A 24,929-nucleotide genomic window follows, 5' to 3' on the forward strand; every position below is an offset into this window, starting at 1 on the left:
GCTAAAGAAATTGACTCTAAAGTTTTTATATAAGGAACCATTGCCTCGTGGTGGTAAAAATAGTAATTTGTAAGATAGGTCCTCAGTCCCTCCACTTTCTAACTGCCTTATCTAATACAGGGTTGCAGTGAAGCCGGAGTCTATCCCTGTAAGCAACAGGCACAAGGTGGGATACATCCAGACAAGCACATGTTCACACCAGGGACAGTTTTTTCAGAAGCCACCCTTCTGATTTCGGCCATTCACCATTCTAAAATACACCTCTCAATTGTTTTATGATGCACTAATTGAAACTGTGGGGTTCCCCTTAATTTAGCGTAAGTTTTATGAAGTCAGTTTTATTGGTCAAGAAACGGTTTCCCTTTTTTTCCATTTATGGTAAATCTGCATTACAGAGTGAGTTCTGCATTTTTTTTTCCCCTGGTACTGTAAGAAGACACGGTGCCGATATTTAACAAAACTTTATCCGTCCAGAATCTCAGTAAAATGTTGTGTTTTTGGCAAATAATTCTTTGTCTTGTAAAGATCGTTGCCTGGTTAATTACTTTGTTACCTTCCTGTGCCAGAGAACAAAGGAAATGTACTTAAAAGTGTTCCCCCTGCCAACTGGAGGTGGGTGGTTGTTAATTTTAATTTGCTTGCAAGAGAAGCTGGTGTCAGGGATGACACTAATTTTTCCCTCTCTTTAATAATTGACACCCTAGAATGTAACAATATGCTGGATGCTGTTTACTGAATATCAAGCACGACCTCTGTTTATGACTTGCAGTATTCCAGATGGAACTGCCTTGTTCATTAAATGCCATCTGCCCTCTAGTGCTCAAAACTGCATTGCTCATAACTCCTAATAAAATGGTCACATTGCACTTCAATACAAGGTAGATTTCTCCACTCCTGCCTTCTCTTGGAATCGGAAACTAAACGTTTTAAATTATTCAGTCCCATTTCGATACACAGGATTCATTCTAGCTGATACGATAAAATGTTTTTTTTTCCCCTGCTGTGCTGTATAACATCAAGTGGCGAGGCCTTAATTGAGTAGGCAGCTCATTGATTGTCGCCAGTTCATCTCCAGACAAAATGGGATTCCCCTGACATTTTCATTCGCGCTGTCAAAAAGAAGGGGGGCACAACAGACAGTTTTATGAACGGTGAAAATAGCCAATCCTTCCATCAGCCGAGAACATTTTCTGCTTCCTGATGGAATGGGTCGGTGTTGGAGAAATGGAAAGCTTTGTACATTTCCACTTTTGACAGAGTGAACAGTATTTGTTTATAGGCTAAATTTAAACCACAGGGAAATCAGCTGAAGCCGAGTTTGATTCTATCAGTAGTCCGAGGTTTATGTATTCTGCGTACCGGCTGTGTTGAAGTGAAGTGTATACTTTGGTCTTCCTGCTTTAAAATAGTTTAATTGACTTGCAAAACGCTTATGTATAAGTTGTTGAACTTTTGCATGGTTAAACACAGTGAAATTACTCATACACGCTTTCTGTTCTTACCACTGCCTTAATGACCTGCAAAGCTCAATATTGTTGATCTCCAAACATCACAGATATTAATGTAGCGAGCTGTCATATTGTTTTGAGGTCAGGAGTCAATTTGTATTCAGGAAGAAAACAAAAACACAATCTGGTGCTGCTAAAAGACAAAAGTTGAGCTGACCCATTTTAGAGCAGTCTGATCGCTTATTAATACACCAAAGACAAATAGTTCCATATATATCATGGGTGTGACATAAACATTAGGACGTCTGTCTGATCTGGCAGTGCAGAATGGTCTTAATTCCATTCTGAGCCGCCCGTAAGTGGCCTACTTGGAACTCGGGGAATGTCGCGGGCATTAAATCAAAGCCTGATACACAGTCTTTTCAGTTATAGGTCACGGGCTTAGACAAATGGTTGTGAAATATCGCCAGTGTAATACCTACATTAAACAGAACCCAGTTAATCAAATACTGTAGTGAACATGGTGTAGACAGTCTCTAACATGTCTGAATTCCAACGTTTTGATGTATTAAGAGGGTGAGGATCTGGATTAAAGAAAAAAAAGTCTTCGGTGATGGCTCAAGTCTCCTGTTCTGTTTACTAAATTAATCATTTTAAATCTTGAGGTCTGAAATATGAATTGTAATACAATTGTATTTTTCCACATTCGCCCATCATGCTGTTTCAACTCGTATTATGTTGGAAAATCTGAATCGGTAGGCGATATCTTAACTCTGGACTATTTTTGTTGAACTTCATAGTACCGGTCTGTACGTTGTTGTGATACTGTTTACTTTATCAAGGAGATAGTGTGTTTAAAGATTGTTGGGAAAAAAAATTACTTCTTTAATTCAAACGCCAGCAGATAAGAGATACCAATTTTTTAGGTTCCACAATAATGACAGTTGAGCCATAAAATACACATTTCGATTCTGACATCTGTAGTAATTTATTCTTTACAAAGTATACAACACGTTAGAGGTTGTATGTGAAGATAATACAGGTTGGCTAGCCGATATTAATAAGCAACTTCATAAGCTTAGACGATATTAATTATTCATGTCATGTTACAGACGGAGAGCTTTTTCTTTTTTATTGGCTATTTTTCACACATAAAAACCCTTCGATTCGTACAAGATCGACCTTGGCAGCGGTTTCTTAAAGCTGTTTGAGCCTTGTGACTTCGTCTCTTGTCGAGAGGCTTAAACGTAGCGTCTGAGGTATAATTATAAAGGAGCAGCTCACTTCGGCTCAGTTGAAGTCGGCGGCATTGCAGAGCGCAGACGAGTCCACACCTTTCCGAGAAAAGCACGAATAGGCGCAGCGACGAGGAGTTGGCGACAGGTGGGAGTTCCCAGCCTGGTCTCTGGAGCTGCCTTTACACAGCTCTGTATCAGGACCGCTGTGGTTACTAGCTGAGCTGCTATACCATCTCGTAGGAACTGCGCAACACTGCGGCTGTTAATTCCTGGGATTCAACTGAAGACTCTTCGGTGTTGGTGCGTAAGAGCTCTACAACGGCATAACTTCTGTATATGTAAGTTTAACGTTTGTATTTTTAGATGTAATGCATATGCGTGTCAGTAACTGTTGTGTGTGCAGAAGTGTTGTCCTCTCATGCTGTTTGTGTGTACTGTATGTATATTTGAGGTTTTGTAACCACAAATAATGCAGTATAAGTGTAATGCAGTGTAACTGATCGGATTTATTGCTTTTATTAATACTTATGTTGGCCTCGATGGTGTGAATGTGCAGGTTTTATACTTTAGCCACGTACTATGTTGTCTTGTTTCAATGAAGCAGTCGTGCACTGCAGTCAGTGAAGCACAGCGATAGCGCTTGCGTTGGGTTAGTGCTGGAAGGGAGAGACAAAAACGTTTTGTTCATTTGGTCTCTCTTTGTCTTTTTGTCCTTTTTGTCTGGTGTCATTTTCAGCAGTTCCTGTCGCGTTCTGCAATGACTGCCGGTCGGTTATACTGACGTGCTTTTAACGAATAGAGAAGAGAAGGAGCAGAGAATGTACTAGCTTTTCGCAATACGGTCCTAAAACTAGTACTTTCTTTGTTTCAGTTTTGTTCTGAAGAGTTATCGCAAGCGGGTTTCCACACACTAGTGTTAATAGTGAACCTCTGGAATGTACGTTTGTAGTTTATCTTTGATTTACCTTACAAAATACGTCGTGATGCGCTAAATAATTCCAACTCTCACGCCTACAGATATAAACATCATGTCCTAAAGGTTTATTTGTTTGGGCGGATCTTTAAATTACCTTTATAAATAGCCGGAGGAACGCTATTATTACATCAGTTGTGGAAACCAAACGCCGGTTTAGCAGTTAATAAAGTCATACAAGTACTGTTTTGAGTATAGTCGCAGTGGTAACAGTAATGTCATTATTTCCGAAAGAAAGCACCGATAAATGCAGACCATTTGAACACACAGTGCATTGCACCGAGTTTATGGGAATCCACTAAAAAAATGTCACGCTGTCATCTGTGATGATTTTAATTACATTTTAAATTTAAATGAACTAAAACATGGTAATGAAGGGGAGGTGACACCATTTTATCATTAAAACAAAATAATTGCAGGGGTTATTAAAATGAACTTAAAAATTAACCCCTTCTCCTCACTTTGGCATCTTGATAAATACAGTTTCTCAGCAAAGTAGTAAACACAGGGGGCATCACTGCAGGTAATAAATACCCTTGTATTTACCGTCTACACTGTCCAGTGAATAAATCTAATTAAGCGTTTGAGACAAGATTTGCAATATTGTAAAGAATTTAGCTGACCAAAGGTTAACTACAGCTTGCTGAACTTGTTGTAATGAGATGTTCTGTTCGCATGAGAACGTACACAAGAAAGGCTTGGATGATGGTGAGCACTGAATGTTATTAACCATACTGATATTAAATATTAATCTGCATTTTCCATTTGTGGACCTAGTTTGGATAGGGGACTACTTCAAATAAGTTGGATTGAACATAGAAATCAATATGTAAAGCATAATGTACACCTGATACGATAACACACTATCACACAACATACAATGGTCTGTATGGAGTAACACTTACAGTACCTTGCAGGGGCTCCTAGAGCTGGATACAGAAAATAGTATAGAAAGGACCAGGGCTGTCTACTGCAAGGATCTCTGAGCAAATTCATAGAAGCCCTGGTGTCTTCTCTTTTTGCTTTCAAACTTGGTAGCCAATTAATTTTTTGACATACATAAGATTATTTTTTACAGATGATTATTCCACTTTTTCACTTCATTATCTATAAAACACCTCTGTGTCTCACCTAGTTGGGCTTATCACATTTAGGCATATAATTGAATAATTTAGACCATCCGTGTAACTGAGAGCTCAGGCAGAACAAACCCCAGAAGACACTGGGCCTTTCACAAATTCGGCTTGAGATCCCTTGTATCGCGTTTTGTTTCTTTGAGGCCAGAAGAGAAGCTGAGAAGGGCTGAGGCTTGTGGGGTAGGATCCTGCAATACAATAGGCTCTAATTGTGAAGTATACCATATGATTTTCATGCTGAAGCTGGCCATTGCAGCCAGGAACAGTGACCCTGTAAGACAAATCGAGCCCTTTGTGCTTCTGTGGCTTTTTATTTATGTATCTTGTTGATCTGGTGATGCACAAGAATGAATAAACAAAGTAAGCGCTTACTGAAGAGGTCCATTGTTTACAAAAGTGTCGCGTCCCCCACCTTCAGCCCCCTTGCTCAAAACAGCCACTTACTGTATGAGGGACCAAATGCATGAGGGATTGGTTCTAATCTGAGTGCAACTCTTGTGTTAGTTTCTGTTTTGCACACAGGAAGGTGCATGCTTCTGCAAAATCAATAAAAATGACTGAGGTTTTTGTACACACATTGTTGGGACAGAGATTGCTGTATCATAATTTCCATCTTGATGCCATGTGGTCAGTGTCAGGCTGTGTGTGGGGTAAAGATTGATTAGATGACACGTCAAAACAAAAACTGCTTGAACTCTACTCATATCAGATCAGAACTAAACCATCTCACTTCGTCCCTAAGATGCATGTATATTATTTTGGTGTAATGTGACACTCTGTTGCATTTTTGTGTTGCAGTAGTAGCCTCAGGGAAGTCATATTCCATGAAATGACTGAAGTAGTGTTTATTCCATACAGAATCCTTCTAGTGAAATTATTCAGCAGATATTTTACAGTACAAAACTTTCCTCGGGCAACTGCTCTAATCTACTGCTGACCAAACTAATTTCTTGCCACTGATATGAAGCATAGTTACATGAGAATAAAAATGACCAATTCTATACTGTGTGTTTCATAAGATCCTTTATGAGAATTTTCGGCTATCACAACATGGTGTAGGCTGTCAGAATTGGTATCACTGTGTTTACCAAGTACATCACATGTACAACGAATTTGATCTGGTGTCTTGGTGCAAAAACATACTGTAGATGGAAAAAAATTAATAACACCTTTACACTTTACACAACAACCTGGCACAGGATCACAATTATATCCACACTACATCCCATATTCATGTATTCGGGGGCAGGAGGGCAACAGCCATGGGGAAAAGCTGTTGAGGTGCTGGGCATGACCTGAATTTGTATTACGTCAGTACAATTACTATCTCTGTCAAATAATTCTGCAGGTGAAGTTGTAAAAGAAAATCTCAGTTAAGCAAATTGAGCTACTGTATGAACCAAATCACATTTTCTGAACTGCAGTGTATGCTGACATTTTGAAAGTAAGACTCAGAACCTAGGGGCATCCACAGCTAAAATTCTTTCAGAATCACAAACATTTTCTACTGCTGCTGCCATGACTTGGTTAGAAAAGCAGTGGTTTTAGAGAGTAGCTCCTTAGAAGTTGTAATGACTTCCTGTGGAGACCTGAATTAAAAGGGGAACTGCAACTCTATTTTCAGATTGCGATGTTTGAAAGAATCAGCATTGATGAGTGCATTTCAAACCACAATAAAAGCAAAATGTACACAGTAACTTGTAAAACCTCCAATTTGCATCACAAAATAGATTAAATTTCCATTTATGCGTAGCACCACATTCTGAGATTCAGAACAAGGCAACAAAACATATGGAGATTTGAAGAGGCCTTATGACACTATAAACAAGCAGGCTTGTGAATACATCTTTTTTAATTCAGTAGAAATATTGCTCTTGACTTTGAGACGGTTTTGCCAACAAATATGAATTATTTGTTGACTCTGCATGCAGATCACGTTGTGGTGATGAAAATGTGGTGCTACACAGCCTGTACTTATTAACTCATACACCACATTACATCAGTCATTACGGTGACTAGTGAGCAGGAAGGGCCTCATCATGTTGCAATTAGTGGGAACTCTTGCTCTCGCCAGTGGCAAAAACAGGATTTTGCAACAACGTGGCGACATACAGTACTTTCACAAAGTTCACAATTTTTTTGCTTAATTTGAAATTTGTTAAATTTTTCCATATCCTCAATGAATTGAATTTGTTACCAAGATTTGATAACTGTATATTTACATGCTCATAACGAGAGTCTTGTACAGCTGTGGCATGGTGGGATTTTATATGAGGTGTTTTCCGGGAAGTGAGTTGTCATTTAAGGCAAAGGACCCCATTGTTCTGTAGAGACTCTGAGTTTCCAGATGTTTTTACAAGCATTTTGCCTGTGTCATCTGTTGTTCCAAGGAAATATGTTTCTGCAGTTGGAAGGCAAAAATAACATGTTTTCACAATTCAAAGATCAATGGGAAAACTAAACTGTAAAAAAATGAAAAATTCAAACTGTCTCAATCTTCCATTCCTAGGTCTCTTGATGTGCCTTTAAGAGCTTGGGGCCTTAGGATTATTCTTTTTAGGTCTGTGTAGAAACTGAAAATTAATACATTGTGTGTCAAAAGAAATAATATTGAAAACAAAGAGGCCAGTGCATATGAAAGTAATTAACTTTTGGAAACAGAAAAATTAATAATACTGCAAACATAAGGCTTTCATAAAAAGGCCATTTTGGTCAAACTATTGTCCAACAAGAAGTATGAAAGACTTTGAGTGTATTTGGCATTTTGAACAAAGATAACTAAAGTATTTGCTGTTCAGAAAGGGAAATTACGAATGAGCACATTAATCTTGGCATCTTCTGTTCTGGGAAGACTATATGCCTTTGACTTCTTTTGTTGCCATAGAAAAATGTCACACAGAGAAGAACTGAGGGAGAAGGACAGTATGTATTTACTGTTTTTTGACATTCAAGGCACTCAAAAATCCAGGATATTTTCGCACAATGTTAGAGGAATGGTCTGACTGTGTTATTGACCACAAGGAGCCAATGTGCAGTTAGTACTGGCAAAGCTCCAGTTTTTTTGTCTAATCCTTGAATCTCCCTGTAGAACTTGATTAGAGGAATTGCAAACAACTTCCCTGTGCATAGAAGAACTGAAGTAGCAGGAGGGAATCATTTCCATTTCATCTATCCCCTGTATCATCTAATTACTCTACTAACGAGCACTTGATTTAAAGCAAGTTGCTAATTTTTGTAATGAATTAAGTTATGTTTGTTTAAAAAGGACAGGCTAGGCTATAACTGATATCTACACAGTGGATTTGATGACTGGCCTGATTTCAGGGAAAGGAAAGTGTGGAGTTTGGCCCCATGATTGTGTTCTAAGTGGTACTCCATCTGGAATACTTTGCTACAAATTTGCAGAGAATCTCTGACAGATGGACCTGATAATCAAAGCTACAGTTGTATCCATAAACCCAGGCTAATTCCAAACAAACGAGACCAGTACCTTCCTTTAATTGCCCCTGCTTAGAGAACAGTTACTGCTGTTCTATTATCCCTGTATAATTCCACTTATTGACAAGTTTTTATGACACATTGGGTTTTGCTGTTTCTTTTCATTAAACAGTGCCCCCTTGTAGCAAATTTGTAGTAAGGTCTGCCAGTTGTTTGTTCTGCATACCATACTTGGCATCCAGAATATAATGTTTCTATGAGTAAAAAACTAAGGGTGGGTAAGGGAAAGTTGCTGTTGGAAGAGGTGTTAGTAGGACCAGTAGGGGGTGCTCACCCTGCAGCTTGTAAACTTCAAACACCATGTCTGCTCCAGACACAAGCCAGATTGAAAATTCCAGGACAAGTGATGTATTTTCCTTGTGTTTCAAAGGAGCTGGATGTTTTAAGAATGAAATAAACAGTAGAAGTGAAAAGGCAACTTAAAAGGAGAATACAGTGAGAAATACGAAAGGCACAGATGTCTGGATTCTATTCTTTTCTGTTTTTGTTTCAGGAAGTTTCATTTTTTTAAATGAATGTAAGTGAATGGAACCCATTATCTTCTCCTCAGTTGATTCACAAATATCTGTGAATGGCATGTTTTGATGCTGACACTAGCACGGCTGGATAGGGGTTATTCATCTCTGCGGAGACCACTATTTTTATTCTAATCTTTCAGACTAATTCCTTCTAAATGGCTTAGCCAAGACAGGAAGCAGATCCTGCTGCTACTATATCCCTGCAGATGTCAAAAGGACTGTGGCAACCCCTTACGAAAGAGAGGCCATGCCTCTGTGTTGCTCACCTCAGACATTCTATCACATACTGGCCCCTGGGCAGTGGCAATGCCATCACAGACAAGCTCCCTTTCGTGCTCTTTGCACTCGATCCCCCTCTGTGAGGAAACTCTTCTCCGCCACTCGAAAAGACATCGGGGTTGTTGTAGCAGCAAAGCTGGTCTGAGTCACCAAACAGCTGAATGAACGTTCGAGTGGATTTTGGTCCCTTCTCCATGTTAGCCAGCTCTGCTTCTCAAGAAGTAAGATATTTGTTTACTGCATCTGCTTATGTTTTATTGCTGCCTTTTTATATTGTGTTTTTTTTTTTTGCAGAGGAATGGTCATGTTTGGGATTCCTGGTCTTTTGCTGTTGTTTCACCTGCGTTTTGCCTCTTAATCACCACGTAGTGTTAACACGACAGGGAAGGTGGACTGTAAATAAGGATGCATTTTTGTTGTATGAATGATGTCTTCCAATACTGGTGAGAATACAGGATACAGGTATGAGTGTGTTGTAAAGAAGGTTATGTTTACAGTTAACACATAAAGGTTCATGTTTGCCCTATGCCAGTTACCCAGTAGACAGCCCACACAATTGTTAGACCGGGCTATGTGAACAAGGAGTTTTGATTTCATTAATACCTTTTTCGTTTCTGTTGTTTAATGATGTTGGAGTTGCAGAGCTATTTACCTTATTTTTAAGTAATCAACATTTTTTTTTCTAGGACCCTTACAAGAGATACACTATTCTAAATGTCTTGAGGTACAGGCATGAAAGAGTTGACTTGGAGACAAACCAGAAACCATATATTTAATGTAAAAGAATGCTAGCAGTTATCAAGGGAAACTGAGCTTTGGAGATCAACAGTGTGAAACTGGTGCTTTATCGAGCTTATGTTATCTGCTGATGTAACCGACAGATGCTACATATGCTATTACCTTATCTCAGCTTTGAAGGTCTCGTTCAGCATATGGTTACTTAAAATTCAGTAATTATTAATTACATGAACAAACAATTCCCCTCACTGCCTTCCTGTTTATACCTTGTCTTTCCTCAGTAATGAAAATAATCTAATTACCATTTCTGTATTACAACTGGACATCTTTCTTAGCTTTCTCTGGAGAACTCATGGAGAAGGTTTTATCATGCAGTTATACAACTTGTACTTTAGTTTGCTGAACCAGCCATTGTAAGAGTTATGGCACTCATATGTGGTGCATGTTCAATAAGAAACAGCCTAAGATCCATGTAACTAAAACAATGACCACTAAAGTTCATGCCTCATTGTTTCAGTGGTTCATTATAGTAACCTGAAACCTCCACAAAAACTCTGGAATTTATTTGTTCCATATTCAGAACACTTTGTGATGAAGAGCTTAAAGAAATACAACACCAGGTAAAAACAGCTGGAAACAATAGTAAGACGGTATTGACCGACTTGCTAAATATTTAATTCGATTTTGTTTATGAAGTGAAATATTAAATTACCCCAAATAGGCACTTACTGTGGAACAGCCCTTGGTAATTGTCTGGTACGCAAGTTATTTATTCATGGTGGAAATAAGGTTCACACATGATATTGTGCATATAGAAATAGTACATCACATTAAAACAGTGACACTCCTGCAACTTCAACTTCCTACAAGTATGTTAAAACGTGTTAGGTGAATTTATGTGGAATGGATGTCCAAGGACAGTACACAGGATTGATTACAGTCTGTGTAACATTAAAACTTATGAGATTTTGCAAAAAGAGATTGTTCATTCTTGAAGGGGGAGACTTCTGTATACTTGCATCCACAGAGCTGAGGAAATTGAGATTTTCACAAGTTATATTGGTGGGTCCACACTGGTAATGGACAGGTTGGCTCTTAGCATATAGTGTAAACAATAATATCACTGTGCTTAAACCCCTCAATTATATTTCATAGGAACAAACCACCAGTATATTTTAAGTGTTTTATTTTGTTTTTATTATGTTTAAATGCATGCGATTCAATAGGATGTCTTTCCAGTGCTTGAACGGTTTAAAGGCTGGACTGAGTTTTGCTACTGTTTGAAAAATGCGGCTAATAGGTTATTTTTTAGAAGATGGGTAGAGATAGAGCTTGAAAGATGTATAGCTAGACCTAGTTCTGTCACTGTTGTTGAATATAGTTTTGTTTATTTTTGGGAAAGCAGTGGCTCATCTCCAGTTTAATTGAAGTTCTACAACTGACAGCTTGGGAGAGAGGATAAAGCTTGTTTTGCTCAACTAAGCATAAATACAAGAAACAAGCACCCCTTTTCCCAGTGTTAGTTTTGCACCCCTCCCCATATTATTGCCCATCTGGCAGAAGCTCCTTGGCTCACTCTGACCAGTGGTAGGGACTCCAATAGCCTCATCCCCATAGCCAGCTTACCCAGGAAGTCACTCAGTAGTGTGGGATTTGTCTGAAGCCCTTGAACAGTTAAAAAGCAATGTGAGGAAACAATCAGAAATGCAAATAAAGTGGAGAAGATTATAAGGGGTCTGATACATGTTATCCCAAATCTTCAAAGGCAAAGCAGCAGGTTCCTTCCGAATAAAGTGAAACTGGAACCAAAGGGCACATTGGACTAAGAACTGGAGGCTCTTCTTCACTGAAAGCATGGTGGGAAAGTGGAACAGGCTACCCAGCCATGTTGAAAAAGGCCCACAATCCCCCTCACTGCCTTCTTGTTCATACCTTGTTCTTCATCGGTGATGAAAATAATCTAATTACCATTTCTGTAGTAGAATAGGACTAAGGACTGTTCTTAGCTTTCTCTGGATATAACTCGTGGGAAGGAGACCTTTATAGGGCAGTTAAACAGCTTGTACTGTACTTCTGTATGCTGAATTAGCCTTGGTAAGAGTGGTGGCACACATACATGGTGCATGTTCAGTAAGAGGTGCCGATATCCCTCTTCTCTCAAGAAACAGCTGGACGAGATGGTTGGACCAATGTGCTCCTAACTACCAAACAGGCTAGACGGGTCAGATGGCCAGCTGTTGAGAATACGGACCCTCCCTACGTGCTCAAAATGAAAACAGGAAACAAAGCGGGGGTAACCGAGACAAAGAACAAACAAACGAAAACACCCGTATCAATACGCTCCGCTCTCCGCAGACTTGTCCCAGCGGCCCCCTCTTCCGCCTCCCGACCCCGCCTGGCGAGGATGGTGCGGCGAGATTAACCCATGGGCAGATCTCCTACCACCCTGACCAAGCTGAAACTGGGGAAGCTCAAGGTCGTGCGGCGCCAGCTCCTGCAGCGCTACGAGCACCAGCCCTTCATCTCCTGCCTGGCGGGGCTCTATGGCTGCCATTGGAAGCGCTACCAGAGAGCCCGCGCCCAGCCTGGGGAATGCTGCTGCAGCAAGGTCTGTATTCCCCCCCCCCGCTACCTGCCTGGGCGCCTTCTCTTGCCCTTTGAATGCCTTCCTTACCTTTGGTACAGTACTGTGGCTGCCGCTGTATGAGACTGTATGAGGAAGTGTCTTCTGCGACTTGACCCACAAATCCCAGTTGTCTTTTTAATTCAGAATAATAGAAGCGCTGGCATTACTGGGGCCGATCTAAGGCATTCATGGTTCTGTTACCGGCCCACACAGACGCCGATAGATTCTTACGGTACAGAAATATTAATTCGCTAAGCGATAACTTTCATTTGGCTTAAGTGCGGTGCAAAATCCTAGCACTGTGTTGATTTTAAGCTTTAGATCAACTAATAAGAAGGTACGCGCAGGTTTCAGTGTACTGTGAATCGAGAGAGCTGTGCTATATGCTTGTCGTTTATCAAAGTGTTCCGTGAGACTTGAAGGGAAAAATATTTCCTTAAGTTGCCATTAGAACACCTTGTTCTCCTAAAAAGAATGACAATGAGTTTTGGGAAAAAAAGAGTAAGACACTGCTCAATTGGGTGCCATTGGGTTTTTTTTAATTTAATTTAAGAATGCAATATGAATACTAATTTTAACTCACTTAGAGAAATTCATTCTGTTTTTAAGTTAAGTTTTGTCCATTTTGATGATAAAGGTTTAATCAGTGAGCAGGTGTTTATCTTATGTTAATATACAGCCTTAACACATATATGTATTTCAATGTATAGTCAATACATGTACAGTATATTGGAAGAAACAATATACTGTACATACTAAATGAAGTTAAAATATGGTATTTGTGACTGGTGGGTTAAGTCTAAATTTAACACTTCACATTCCCATTGAGACATTCTCATCAAAAAGGAAACAGGTTTGACTTCACATTGGAGAGAAATGATCAAATATGTGCTAACTTAACTGGGATTTTCTTGCAGTTGGAATGCAGCAGTTTTGGAGTCCTGATAGTGACGTTTGGGCTCAGCTTGGTGTTTCTGTACTTCTGGAGCGAAGCCCAAAATGACTACAATGATTTTGACTGGTAGGTCTCACATCTGGTTTATTGCATTTTGACTTAGACTCTCAAAGGGCTCATTTAAACACACGTTTCCAGGAGAAAGTTCTGTTCGTTTTCTCTAGTTTTCAAGAAAACAGTTACATGCAAGACAATTGTTAAAATTAACTAGGCCTAAGAGGGGTAAAAAAGTAAGAGTAATTGGAAACTCAATTAAAGTGACTAATGAACAATGTGATTTCTTTTCAGGTTGAGATAATTCTTAGGTTTTTAATGCTATCATGAAGTTCACCTTTTTTGCTTGATTTTTTTTCTTTTTATAATCAAGCCATATTATTAATAGCTAATTTAAGATTTGTACCCCCCTCACCATTGTTTTCTCAGGTTCAGTTTTGGAAAGTTTGGGTACTGGTTCCCCTGGTCAGTGGTGCTGCTGGTTGTAGCTGCTGTGCTGTTCACCTATGTGGCTGGTTTGCTGGTGAGTAGCCCATAAGAACAGGCTCTGCTGCTGTTTTACCAGGTCTGGCTAGCAATATGGAAAGGACATTCTCAATATGGAGAGCTTTGTGTGATGTGTCAGATTTCCCTTGAAAAGGTTTTAGTAATGTACTGGAAGTACATATTACTTTCCGCCAGCAAAGACTATAACAAAGAAACATAACGGAAAATGTCTTGGTTTCAGTCCTCATTTGTTGCATTTTTAAATCTGTAGACATGTGTCTCTTCTCACTATGCATTTGGTGCACAGTGTTGCCTTGCATTACAGATCTCTTTCAAATATATAGAATAAGACTTAAACTTTCTGCTCATTGTCAGCATTTGTTGATTGGAGTTTCATAGATTTATTAATACTGCATTCATAGTGTTTGTTAAATTTCCCATTTGCGTAAAGATCTATAGCTACAGCGACCATGTCCCTTATAAACATCATGGTGATGCCTGGATAACGTGGGACGTAGAAAGTACAATAAGATATAGGTTTATTCCATGCTGAAAAGAGAAGAAAAAAAACAACGTTTCGGCCGTGGAGCCTTCTTCAGGTGTGAGGACAATAAATGACTGATGTACAATAATAGATGACTGACAGTACAATAAAATGACTGATCAGTCCTTTTGTGGACTTCACCAGGAAACTGAGTCTTTCATTTTGTTATCTCTATGTGTAACATGCTGAGCAGAACAAGCTAAAACACGCTGGGGTTTCACATAACGATATTTATCCTTATATGAGGGTATAAGGATAAATACCCTTACATAAATACCAGGGTGGAGTGGTGGTGGCTCTGTGGCTAAGGATCTGCGCCTGTAGCTGGAAGGTTGCCAGTTCGTATCCCGCAGCCGTCGGAGGAATCCTACTCCACTGGGCCCCTGAACAAGGCCCTTAACCCCAGCTGCTCCAGGGGTGCCGTATAAATGGCTGACCCTGCGCTCTGACCCCAAGCTTCTCTCTCCTCATCCTTGTGTCTATGTGTCTCATGGAGAGCAAGTGTATGTGAAAAAAGACAAATTCCTAATGCAAGAAATTGCATATGTCTAGAAATGTACTCTTTTGTTGCAGTTTAATATATGGCTTGAAAACGGCAAAGGAGATTTTCTTAATTTGGTGTAGAAGTAGAGCAAAAATACAAAATTTCATCATTACCTATTTGTGTTTTCCCTCCAAGGGTAAAGCTTACGTTATTATTGCCACGGGTAACTGATGACTATATTTTGTCTCGAAGCAAATATAGTATTGCTGAAACAATCAGGATTTCCCTATTGCAATGTTTACAGTGTTACAAAACACCTTTTCTTAATGATCACATGTTCTGATGGAACAGTTGTTGTCAAAGAAAAGCAATAACCTGCCTGGCAGTTCAGTGGAGACCATGAATATTTGCAAAAGATCCTGATGGCATCACGTTCTTTGCAGGGTGATATTGCTGATGTATGTAGCACAAAGTCAGAGCAGAGTCAGAGTGGATAATTGCTATTTAGAGCTGTATAAAAAGATTTGCCTCATTGTGCTCTGTTGACGCAACATTTAAGGGGATTAGCAGCATCTTAAAGGGTTCTGTTATCTTGCAGGTATTAGCAGTGTGTTTGCTAACTGAAGGCCAACGGTTGTATTTGCACTGGAGCCACAAGGTATTTTTTTATCTTTCTCCATTCCCGTAATGCGCTTTATTGCCCAGAGTTATCTATATTATACCCAAGTTACTATGAGAGATCTTCATTCTATATGAGTAGTAGCAGATGGCCAAGTTCACGTAGATGGAATTGAACTGTAAAATGACTCATAAAAGATGTACCATGGTTTATGGCACAGTGATTCTTCCATCTACTGTCCCTTTCGCCTTTTTCTGATTCACACTCCTCCACCCCTAACACTTCCAAATCTTTACTGACATTGAACACAGATTCCCAGTGATAAAGCTGAGTAATACAGGATGAGTCACTGTGTAGCCAGTCCTGCTTTATTGCACTACTGGGCCTATCAAGGACACTCTTAATATGAAGTCATAAGCAACCATAGCATGCTGTTTCTGTCAGTAATAAAAAAGGTTCTGCACCTCAAAAGATTTATTCCAGTGTTATAAGTGACTATAGAACTAAATTAATCTTGGCATTCTATATTTTTGTCACATTTCCTCATTTACCTGCACTTAAGTAGTAAGACTGCACATTTCTGTTGAAAGCGTGGTTAATCGTGTGCAAAAGAAATAATCACAAATGTGTTTTTTACAGATTGGAATTCTGGTCACTCTGACATTCTCTATAAGTGCCATCACAGTGTTGACTGATTTGTGGAAAGAAGAATGGAAAACTCTCTTACTGTCATTTCAGGTAGGACTTTCAGCATAGCCTGCAGTTTGGGAGGTGCAGACAGTCCTCAAATAACGTTTTCTTGCTCAACTTTTATTCTCCCACACAAAAATACAAAAAAAAAGGGAAAAACCCTTCATATACCCTTCACTATTTCATATCCTAGTAGTGACCTTCTCATTCCTTTGTTCTGTGTTTTGCTGACTGGTTAGGTCACAGCTCCGTATCTGCATGTGGGTGGAGTTTCGCTGATGACCCTATTGTCCTGGCCAATAGCGTTACACTTCTTCCGCATGAACAAAAGAGGTAAGATAAAAGTGCTTCACCTGATCATGAAGTTGTTACTTTAATATTATTGACTTGAACATAAGTTGTGCTGAATCGAAAATTTTGTAGAGCTAATTATTTGATAACACGTGACTTTAATGTAACATGCAGACTTCAGCAGACTTAGTAATATCTCGGAACAATATTGTTAGATATACCTTGATTTACCTGGTGAAGCAATGCCTGGTTCCTCTCCTGATCTGCTGTGTAGTGGGGTGCTTGCACAGTATGGCTCCTTTGTGCTTAAGTGGTGGATGACTTGGGTCCTCTCCTGTATATAAAGGGGTTTGAGTTCTTTTCGTATTAAAATTACTATATAAATTCAGTTATCAATATTTTTAGTATCATATAAACTTAATATTCTACCAGAGACAAATTATTTGACTGTCTTCAAATCCATACTTAAAACTTTCCTTTTTAAGAAGGTCTGTATCTGATTTCCATCTGTATAAACCTCTATGCTCGCTGTTTATTTTTTTTCAGTTTGTATTGTACTTTTTCTTTATCACTATACTCTATACAACATACTTGGGCTTGGAAAGGTGCTTTATAAATATTATTATTAGAATTTCACTAAATATTAATAAATATAATCCTTTTGTAAACGCTCATCTTAATATAACTAAATGTGAAGTAGTTTGTCATGCCTTTTAGTCAGATGCATTCATTTTAATTAGTACTACTGTAGCTCAGCACACTCAAACAGGTTTTACCACTATAATCCTCCTGGTTTATCTCTGCAAGTAAAGCCAGTATATTTTAGTGTTTTCCTCACAGAAATCCATAGTTCACAGAGGTAGGACAGTGCAGTAGTTGATCAGTTACTCTTTCATAACTCAGATGACTTATTCCTTCAGATGCTTGTTTGCCCTCTTTGTCTCCATGGCAGCTCTGTTTGTCTGCCTACAACAGCAGCTGTAATGTTGTTTGCGGTTAATGTTTGCAATCTTCAGGGAGCTTTAAACATCCTTCATTATTAATTAGTCAGGCGGAGAGCTTTCTCCAGGTTAGCTGGAGACTCTGCTGCTGTTGGTAGTGTATGTACACACCATCATTTAAGATGTTGCAAGTGTTTTTGCCTTTTACATCATCCAGTGTGAAAAAACAGCGTTTCGGGTAGCCTTGGTACAGGACTGTTTTTTTTTTAATACAGTAGACTGGATGCTGTGTAAAAGCCCAGGTGTTTTTATTATTTTTTTCTTTTCACTCAGTGTTGTTCCTTTGTTCAGAAACACTATTCTATGGTTATCCTCCACTAATATGTTAGTCATTGTATTTTAAGATACCAGTTGATCCTCATAGATATGTATTTTGTACTAAAAAAAGCAGTCTGTGAGCTTTATGTATTCATTGAGAGTAGCAGAAGATTTTCATCAAGTCAGCATCTATATCACCCTGAAGCTCACCACTGGCAAACCACTAAACCTCAGCAGGTGTGAGCCTGGCCAGTACCTGGATAGGAGATAGGATAGGAAAGGCTAAGATTGCTGCTCGAAAAGGTGTTAGTGGGAACAGTATGATCACCCTGTGGTCTGTGTGGATCCTGATTCCCCAGCATAGTGATTGAGACACATACTGTAAAAAAGGTGCTGCCCTTCGGATGAGAAAAACAAACTGAGGTCCTGACCCTTTGAGGTCATTAAACATGGCCCCAGGGTGTATTTTAACAAGACTGAGGGTGTATCTCTCTGATCTCCTCCCCACTGATAGCTGATGTCAGGGTTACACATTGGTGGTGGTGGCGCTTAGTCCTTGTTAAGCGCTTTAAGAGGAGTGTCCAGAAAAGCACTGTGGAAGTGTAAGGGATTAGTTATACGATTACCCTGGCTTGCTGTGATGTGACCAGGTTTTTACAATCCTAGTCAATTTGAATAGAAGATGACTGTGAAACTTGTTTTTCTCTGATCCAACCAAGCCGCATTATTAATAGTTCAATTGTCAGAACAGAAGAACACAAGTGGAGGCTTTGAGTAAATTGCTGATGCTCTCATAAGACAAATATGCTGATGGCATTCTTAATATGCACAGATACCGTATGTTCTTATTGAATTGGTGTGCCTCTTTTGCAGTGCGGCAGGTGCTGATTCTGGGGGTGTATCTGGCAGTCTTGTTCTCTCTGTACTTGGTGCCTCTGGGCATGTACTCTCCCTGTATTAAAGAAGAGGGGACCCTGGGTCAACCCCCTGCCCTCATAGGCCACAGAGGAGCCCCAATGGTAGGTGCAAGGTTATGTTGTTTAGCCTGGACTGTTATTGGGTGCTTTTTTCCCTCTGTCATGCTGAAATGTGCTACACTGCGTAAAGCATAGCCATAAAGTCTATCACTAATTTGATCCAGGGAAAAAAAATTAAACGGGACTACTGAGATTATTTAGTTATTATGTAGGCCACTAGTAAATCCTAGTAAGTCTTGAAATCCTGTCTGAGTAAAGCTAAACAACTGAATGTTAAGTATATAGTAACTAAATGCTATAATATATACATGAACGAGATCTTTGCTAAAACACCTCTTTTTTGTGTTTGAAACAGTTTGGTCCAGAAAACACCGAGATGTCCTTCAAGAAAGCCATTGAGCTTGGAGGTGATGGTCTGGAGACAGATGTCACCATCAGGTCAGGAGATGTTTAATCTTCTGTAGATTATATGTGGCACATTACATTAATGTAATCTTTCAGAGAATTTCATACTGGAGTATACTTTTTTCTACAACGGTTTTGTTACAATATATTGTTATTTTGTTGTTATTGTTATTACACTGCAGATTTTATCTCTGACAGCAACCACCAGTGCTGATGATTAATCTACAGTATATTTCCTAGTTCTGGCATTCTAGTTTGTATTTTCTTTAGTCTGTGACCATTCTTTGAGGAAAGAAACTGTTGTTATGACTAAGGAAGGATTGTTAAAAACGTGCAAAAGAAAGTGACATCATCTTTCTGTGTTTTCTCCTGGGTTTTGTGCTGTTTCCCCACACTGAAAAGGCACTGAACATTCTTTTTGGATGTCCAAAAGGGATAGTTCCAAGTCATGTCTTCATTATGATACAATTTTTCATAATTTCCTAGAAAAAGTTATAAAAAATTTAAAATGCTGTATTATCTTCATATGGTCACTGAGCTATAGTACAGATGGCAAAATATAAAACTTCAGGGCTACATTTTAAGTAGTTCATAACTGATATTATATATTTTGTCTTATTCAGTGTTCAGCCCTATTGAAATTTAATAGCAGCTAGCAGTACTCTGTGTCTTAAACAGTAAGAGGCTTGTGGAGTAAATCGGCTCAGTTACATTAGAATGAACTCCAGCCTCTGCAATCCTCTGCTAGCCAGCTAATTCAAAGGATCGGGGCTCCAGTGGTTTGGCGTATTGAAAGTTACTCTTGTCAGCACTCTACCCTAATTAAATTGAGCTATTACTAAAAATGAAAACCATACAGTTTCGTATTCAGCATGATCATTATCTATATCCTAGTTACAGGCCTTATAAGCACTTGCAACAGCTTAGCCTAGCAGTGATCACATGGTGATTCTGGTATGTTTGTCCTACATATTTGTTGTTAACTTTGTTAATTATCTGCATCTGTTATTAAGATCTGTCTGTTAAAAAAGATTAAATTAAAAGTTACCTTTTATATCAGCGGACTAGTGCCTAGAATATTCTGAGAAAGTACATGGGATATCTCAGTCCTTGTTTACTGCTCAGAGGCATCAGTAGTGTTAATATGAAGTGAGACTCTGCTATTCCAGAAGTGTGACACAACAGTCACCCAGTTGTATTTTGAATGTGTTGGATGAATGACCAGAAAAGGTCAGGCATGGCAGATAATCTCGTACATTAATCTTGCCGTGTTATCTGCTCTATCAGAGTGTGCAGAATGATACCAGATTTCAGAATCTGTGCACTGCAGATAACATCATGGAAACAAATCTGAAGGAGACCTTAGTTCTTGCCTTCATGGTCTTGAATGCTTGCTTTCAAAAATGCCCTTTCCTAAAAAAGGCATGAACTGTGGATTTCTGAGAAGTTTGAGAAGGCCGAGCTTCAATGAGGAAGCTTCACATGATTTAGTGTGCTATACCCTGTGCTGCACTTGGTGTTTAAGCTTGAAACTGAAAACGATTTTAGTAGAGAAGAATTAGGTGCGGGCCTATCCTAGTAAGAAGATTATACAGAATAATCTTGTCAAAGATTACAGCATGGACTTCATGCGCCACATAGTATGCACTATTGCTTCACACTTCTTAATACTGAAAAAGTGAAACTATAGGGAAAAGATGTTCAATCTATCAAATCATTCTACATGGGGCACTTCTCATAAACACATTTTGACAAGCATATCAGAGAACGGTGTTCCCAAATCCATTGGTAATTGTCTTGTTATATTGCTCTGAATATAAATATGACTGCGGAGAGGAGTCATACACAGTGCAGCACATTGGTGGGTGTGCAGGGAAAGAGCAGCAGAGAAAACACTAAAGGAATTACTGCTAGGAGTCACTTTTATACATAGCCGAGTGGTGGGTGTATACAAGAATCTACTAAACCAAGCGGCACCTGCTGATTCATCTTACAATTTCAAGCTGATGGAGAAAATCGCCGCATAATCACACTTAATTATCGGATCTATATAATGCCTCTGTACCACTTACATTACGTGGGCAGGCCAACGCTTTTATCACAGCAGGTCTCAGTTTTTGGAAACTCTGTTCTAAGGGTGCTGTCTTTTTCCCCACAGTTACGATGGAGTGCCTTTTCTCATGCACGACCGCCTGTTAAAGAGAACCACTAACATCCAGGAGGTGTTTCCCAACCGGAGCAGTGAGCCGGCTGCCATGTTCACCTGGAGCGAGCTGGAGGAGCTGAATGCCGGAGCCTGGTTCCTCAAGGTGGGCGGCCGTGGGGCCTTTTTGAACAGACTCGCAGAAAAGAGCAAGGCTTGCAATCCGGAGAGGGGAATATGAGCTGGGAAGCAGAGAACGTTATGTAAAAAAGATGTAAAAAAAACAAAACAAGGGGAAGCACGCTTCGTTTTTACATACACCTGCATAAATTGGGATTTTGATCCTACTGGTTTAAGTTTAAAGAACTTTTAACATACAGTGTACTCTGCAAGTGGATATTTTTGAATTGCACTATTTCCAAGCTGAATGCTTATTCAGATGTCTAGTCTCAGTATGAATTGTGCACGAGATAAAACTTAGCCAGTAAACCTGGCAAGTGCAACACAGAATGGAGTTAATCATTCAAAACCACAGCTGTGCTAGAACTGGCTTCCCCATTCTTGAACTGTTCTGGGTTTACCATCCTCTGCTTTCTCCTCCTCCTCAGCGCGATCCGTTTGGCACGGCTGCTTCTCTGTCCGGTGAGGATCGGAGCACAGCACAGAACCAGTCCATCCAAACACTGAGAGGCTTCCTGGAGCTCGCCTCCCAGCACAGGAAGCTGGTGATCTTTGATCTGTACCGCCCCCCCAGAGACCACCCTTACAGGGACTCCTGGATTAATCAGACCCTTGAAGTCATCCGCAGCAACTTCACCATCGACCCAAGTCTGGTATGTCATCTTGCCCATCTGGAGAAACTGAGCATTTCATTTCTGAAGCCCATAAAGGGTGTTATAGTGTAAAGTACTATTCTGCTTTTGAGAAGTGTAATTGGGTGGCTTTTTCTTCTTCTTTCATACATTTAATGATATTATATTGAAGTTATATAGTGCTTTCTGTTCTGAAGGAACCCAAAGTCCTTGACCCACTAGTGAAACACAGCACTTACCTGGGTATTGCATGTAAGCCATTTTGCACCCACAGCTCTGGTGCAGGGCAGATTCTTAGATTCCCCAGTTGAATTAGAGGAGGACACTAGATAGGCAATTTTATGCAAGGCCAGAATTGAATTTAACCTGGAACAACAAGATGAAAACCCTTACTCTTACGAACAGTGCCATGGGATTACCCAATATTGATCCAGCCAGTAGTCCAGACCTTGGTTTAATATCCTGTCTAATGTGAGAAAGAGAGTAGAGTTTATTGTCGTAATGCTTTCTCCAGTACATGGTCGCCAGTCACCATGATTAAATATTTGGACAATTTTGATCAGGGAAGAGTACCTACCAACTGCACATTCACCAGCCCCACTTATAGCAGCAACCTAGTTTTCACATTCATTCTGGATTGGAAGAAATTGCGTCCCTTCATAATAAGCAAGACTTGTTTTGCTGTAATGTACGTTGCAAGGCAGCCTGGTGAGTCAGTGGTTTGTGTCCTGGTCTGCAGGTTCTGTGGCTTCCCAGTGAACAGAGGAACATGGTGCATGATGTGGATCCCTGGCTACAGCAGACCTCTGGAGATAAGGCCTCCATTGAAGAGCTGCAGGAGAATAATATTGTGAGGCTGAACCTTCACTACAGTGCCATGTCAGCTGAGCAGATCAGGTACTGAACAGTCATATCCCTTCAGTACCACATTTGTGTTTTAATAATACAGGGGAGAAAGGTTCACACCTGCCTGAAAATACTTTGGACATAAACATGGAAAAAATCCATTTGTAGATTTTAAACATACATCAGGTTTCAAAATCAATAAATCATATAAATTTTAAATACCCACTATATTTTTGTGAAAAGAAACTGGATATTATGGATATCAGAAAAAAAACCAAAATGATGAAGCGCGACGAGTGCCAGCACTTTCTGTTTCTCACTTCCATGTGTGATATCCTGTTAGCGGGAATTCAACACCCACAGGCCCAGAGAGCTCCACTAGGCACTTAGCAAAGCAGTGGGTTGCAGGCATGGGCGTAATAGATGGGTGAATGGGCACTGCAGATACTGGCACATCATGTACTCTCCAAACCCCACGTACGGAGGCATTGTGTCAGAGTTTATACAGGCAGTCAATTATGATAATCAAAGTTATTATGTCCCACATAGAATGATAATGCATTAACATCTTAGCAAAACAGGAAAGAGAGCGAACACAACAGGGCTCTAATATGTCCTCTTGAGTATTTAGCCACATCATCTGTGTTTTTCTAGACGCCCACAAAGGGATTTCTGCCCCTGCTGAACTCGGTAGCACAGCGCATTTATTATGCAGTGCTTCCTGGGCCAAGCTGTAGACTGTGGGAAAACAACAGGCACAATGAGTAGAAAAGTCCCTTGGCTGCACTTTACTGGAATTTATAGTTTGCAATTGACAGTCTGGTTTTGAAATCCTGATTGGAGTGGATTTATAGAACCATAAAAAAACATTTTTAAGTACAATATTTCCTGTTGTATTTATTTTTATGAGGTTATTAAAGACCCATTCTACTTAATGGATGATAATTGTAAGAATATTTGCCCATCGCACACGATATGTCTTCAAATGTGTCAAATGGAAATGACCCTGCTTGAGTGTTTTTGAATGGAAACTGAGGGCTTTCGCATCATTTGCCAGGCTTCTGATCTGAGCTCTTTCTCACCAATTCTGATGTCGGCCTGTTCTGTTGTCACTTGACAGTAAATATGCTTCCGTGAACATCAGCACCAACCTGTATGTGGTTAGCCAGCCCTGGCTCTATTCCCTGGCCTGGTGTGCGGGCGCCCAGTCTGTCACCACTAATGCAATCCACATCCTGAAGGCACTGCGCAGGCCGCTGTTTCTGATGGTGAGTGGCTCTTACACAGCTGGGTGCACTGCTTTATACAGCATTGTAATAACTGACTAAGATGACAGATGGAAGCCCCTTGCTCCTGAATTGTGTTGGTACCATGTAAAACCATATTTTGCCCTCTAAAATAAGATTTTATTGTCCCCTGAGGGAAATCTTTTATGGACACCCAGCACTCCTGTATATTTAAATAGAATGGAAAGAAAAAAAAGGAGAAAATAAAAACATTGCACATTATTCTATTACAAAAAATAAGAAAAACATTGCACATCACTCTATGGCACATGTACAGTAGAACACATAACAACATGTAACATTTATAACACATCACAAAACATATTGCACTCAAGTGGGTTGTAAGAGTCCAAATTGTGTTTATCCTTGACATTTGCGTTGAAAGCTTTAATGGATAGTGGAACAAAGGAATGTTTGTATCTGATTGTACAAAATACGATCTGATTGTCCTGTTCCCTGGATCCTTCCACGGAACATTAGCAGAATTTGCTTCCCTGCTATTCTTAGTAATGATTTACACATATAGAGCTAATTGCAGCCTCCATAAACTGCCACTTTACTTGCATTTTTGAGAGGAGCCCATCTCTCTGTGTCTGATTCATAATTAATTCATTTTAACGTGCTGAAGGACAATGCTTACATCACGTGCTGTACAAGCAAATCAAGATCCTGACATTAAGCGTT

The 24,929-nt window shown here is 39.7% G+C and overlaps 1 protein-coding gene across 4 annotated transcripts in view; it reads left to right on the forward strand.

The window, feature by feature from the left end:
- LOC148658143 (glycerophosphodiester phosphodiesterase 2-like) overlaps positions 1 to 24,929 on the forward strand; it is a 34,871-nt gene that overhangs the window by 5,787 nt on the left and 4,155 nt on the right. The window contains exons 1-13 of one of the 4 annotated variants that reach the window (XM_088639154.1): positions 2,659 to 3,024; positions 12,184 to 12,436; positions 13,372 to 13,475; positions 13,833 to 13,926; positions 15,516 to 15,575; positions 16,176 to 16,274; positions 16,466 to 16,559; positions 18,650 to 18,795; positions 19,109 to 19,191; positions 21,317 to 21,467; positions 21,910 to 22,134; positions 22,853 to 23,010; positions 24,080 to 24,227. In XM_088639154.1, coding sequence (XP_088495280.1) covers positions 12,254 to 12,436; positions 13,372 to 13,475; positions 13,833 to 13,926; positions 15,516 to 15,575; positions 16,176 to 16,274; positions 16,466 to 16,559; positions 18,650 to 18,795; positions 19,109 to 19,191; positions 21,317 to 21,467; positions 21,910 to 22,134; positions 22,853 to 23,010; positions 24,080 to 24,227 — 1,545 coding nt within the window. In that variant the 5' untranslated portion in view covers positions 2,659 to 3,024; positions 12,184 to 12,253. Of the gene's footprint in view, positions 1 to 2,658; positions 3,025 to 9,109; positions 9,312 to 12,183; positions 12,437 to 13,371; positions 13,476 to 13,832; positions 13,927 to 15,515; positions 15,576 to 16,175; positions 16,275 to 16,465; positions 16,560 to 18,649; positions 18,796 to 19,108; positions 19,192 to 21,316; positions 21,468 to 21,909; positions 22,135 to 22,852; positions 23,011 to 24,079; positions 24,228 to 24,929 lie in introns of those variants that run through there. The other 3 variants (XM_088639156.1, XM_088639157.1, XM_088639155.1) reach the window with 3 other exon arrangements.

This window comes from Lepisosteus platostomus, chromosome 7, assembly GCF_059453375.1.
Source record: "Lepisosteus platostomus isolate fLepPlt1 chromosome 7, fLepPlt1.hap1, whole genome shotgun sequence".
Taxonomy (NCBI): Eukaryota; Metazoa; Chordata; class Actinopteri; order Semionotiformes; family Lepisosteidae; genus Lepisosteus; species Lepisosteus platostomus.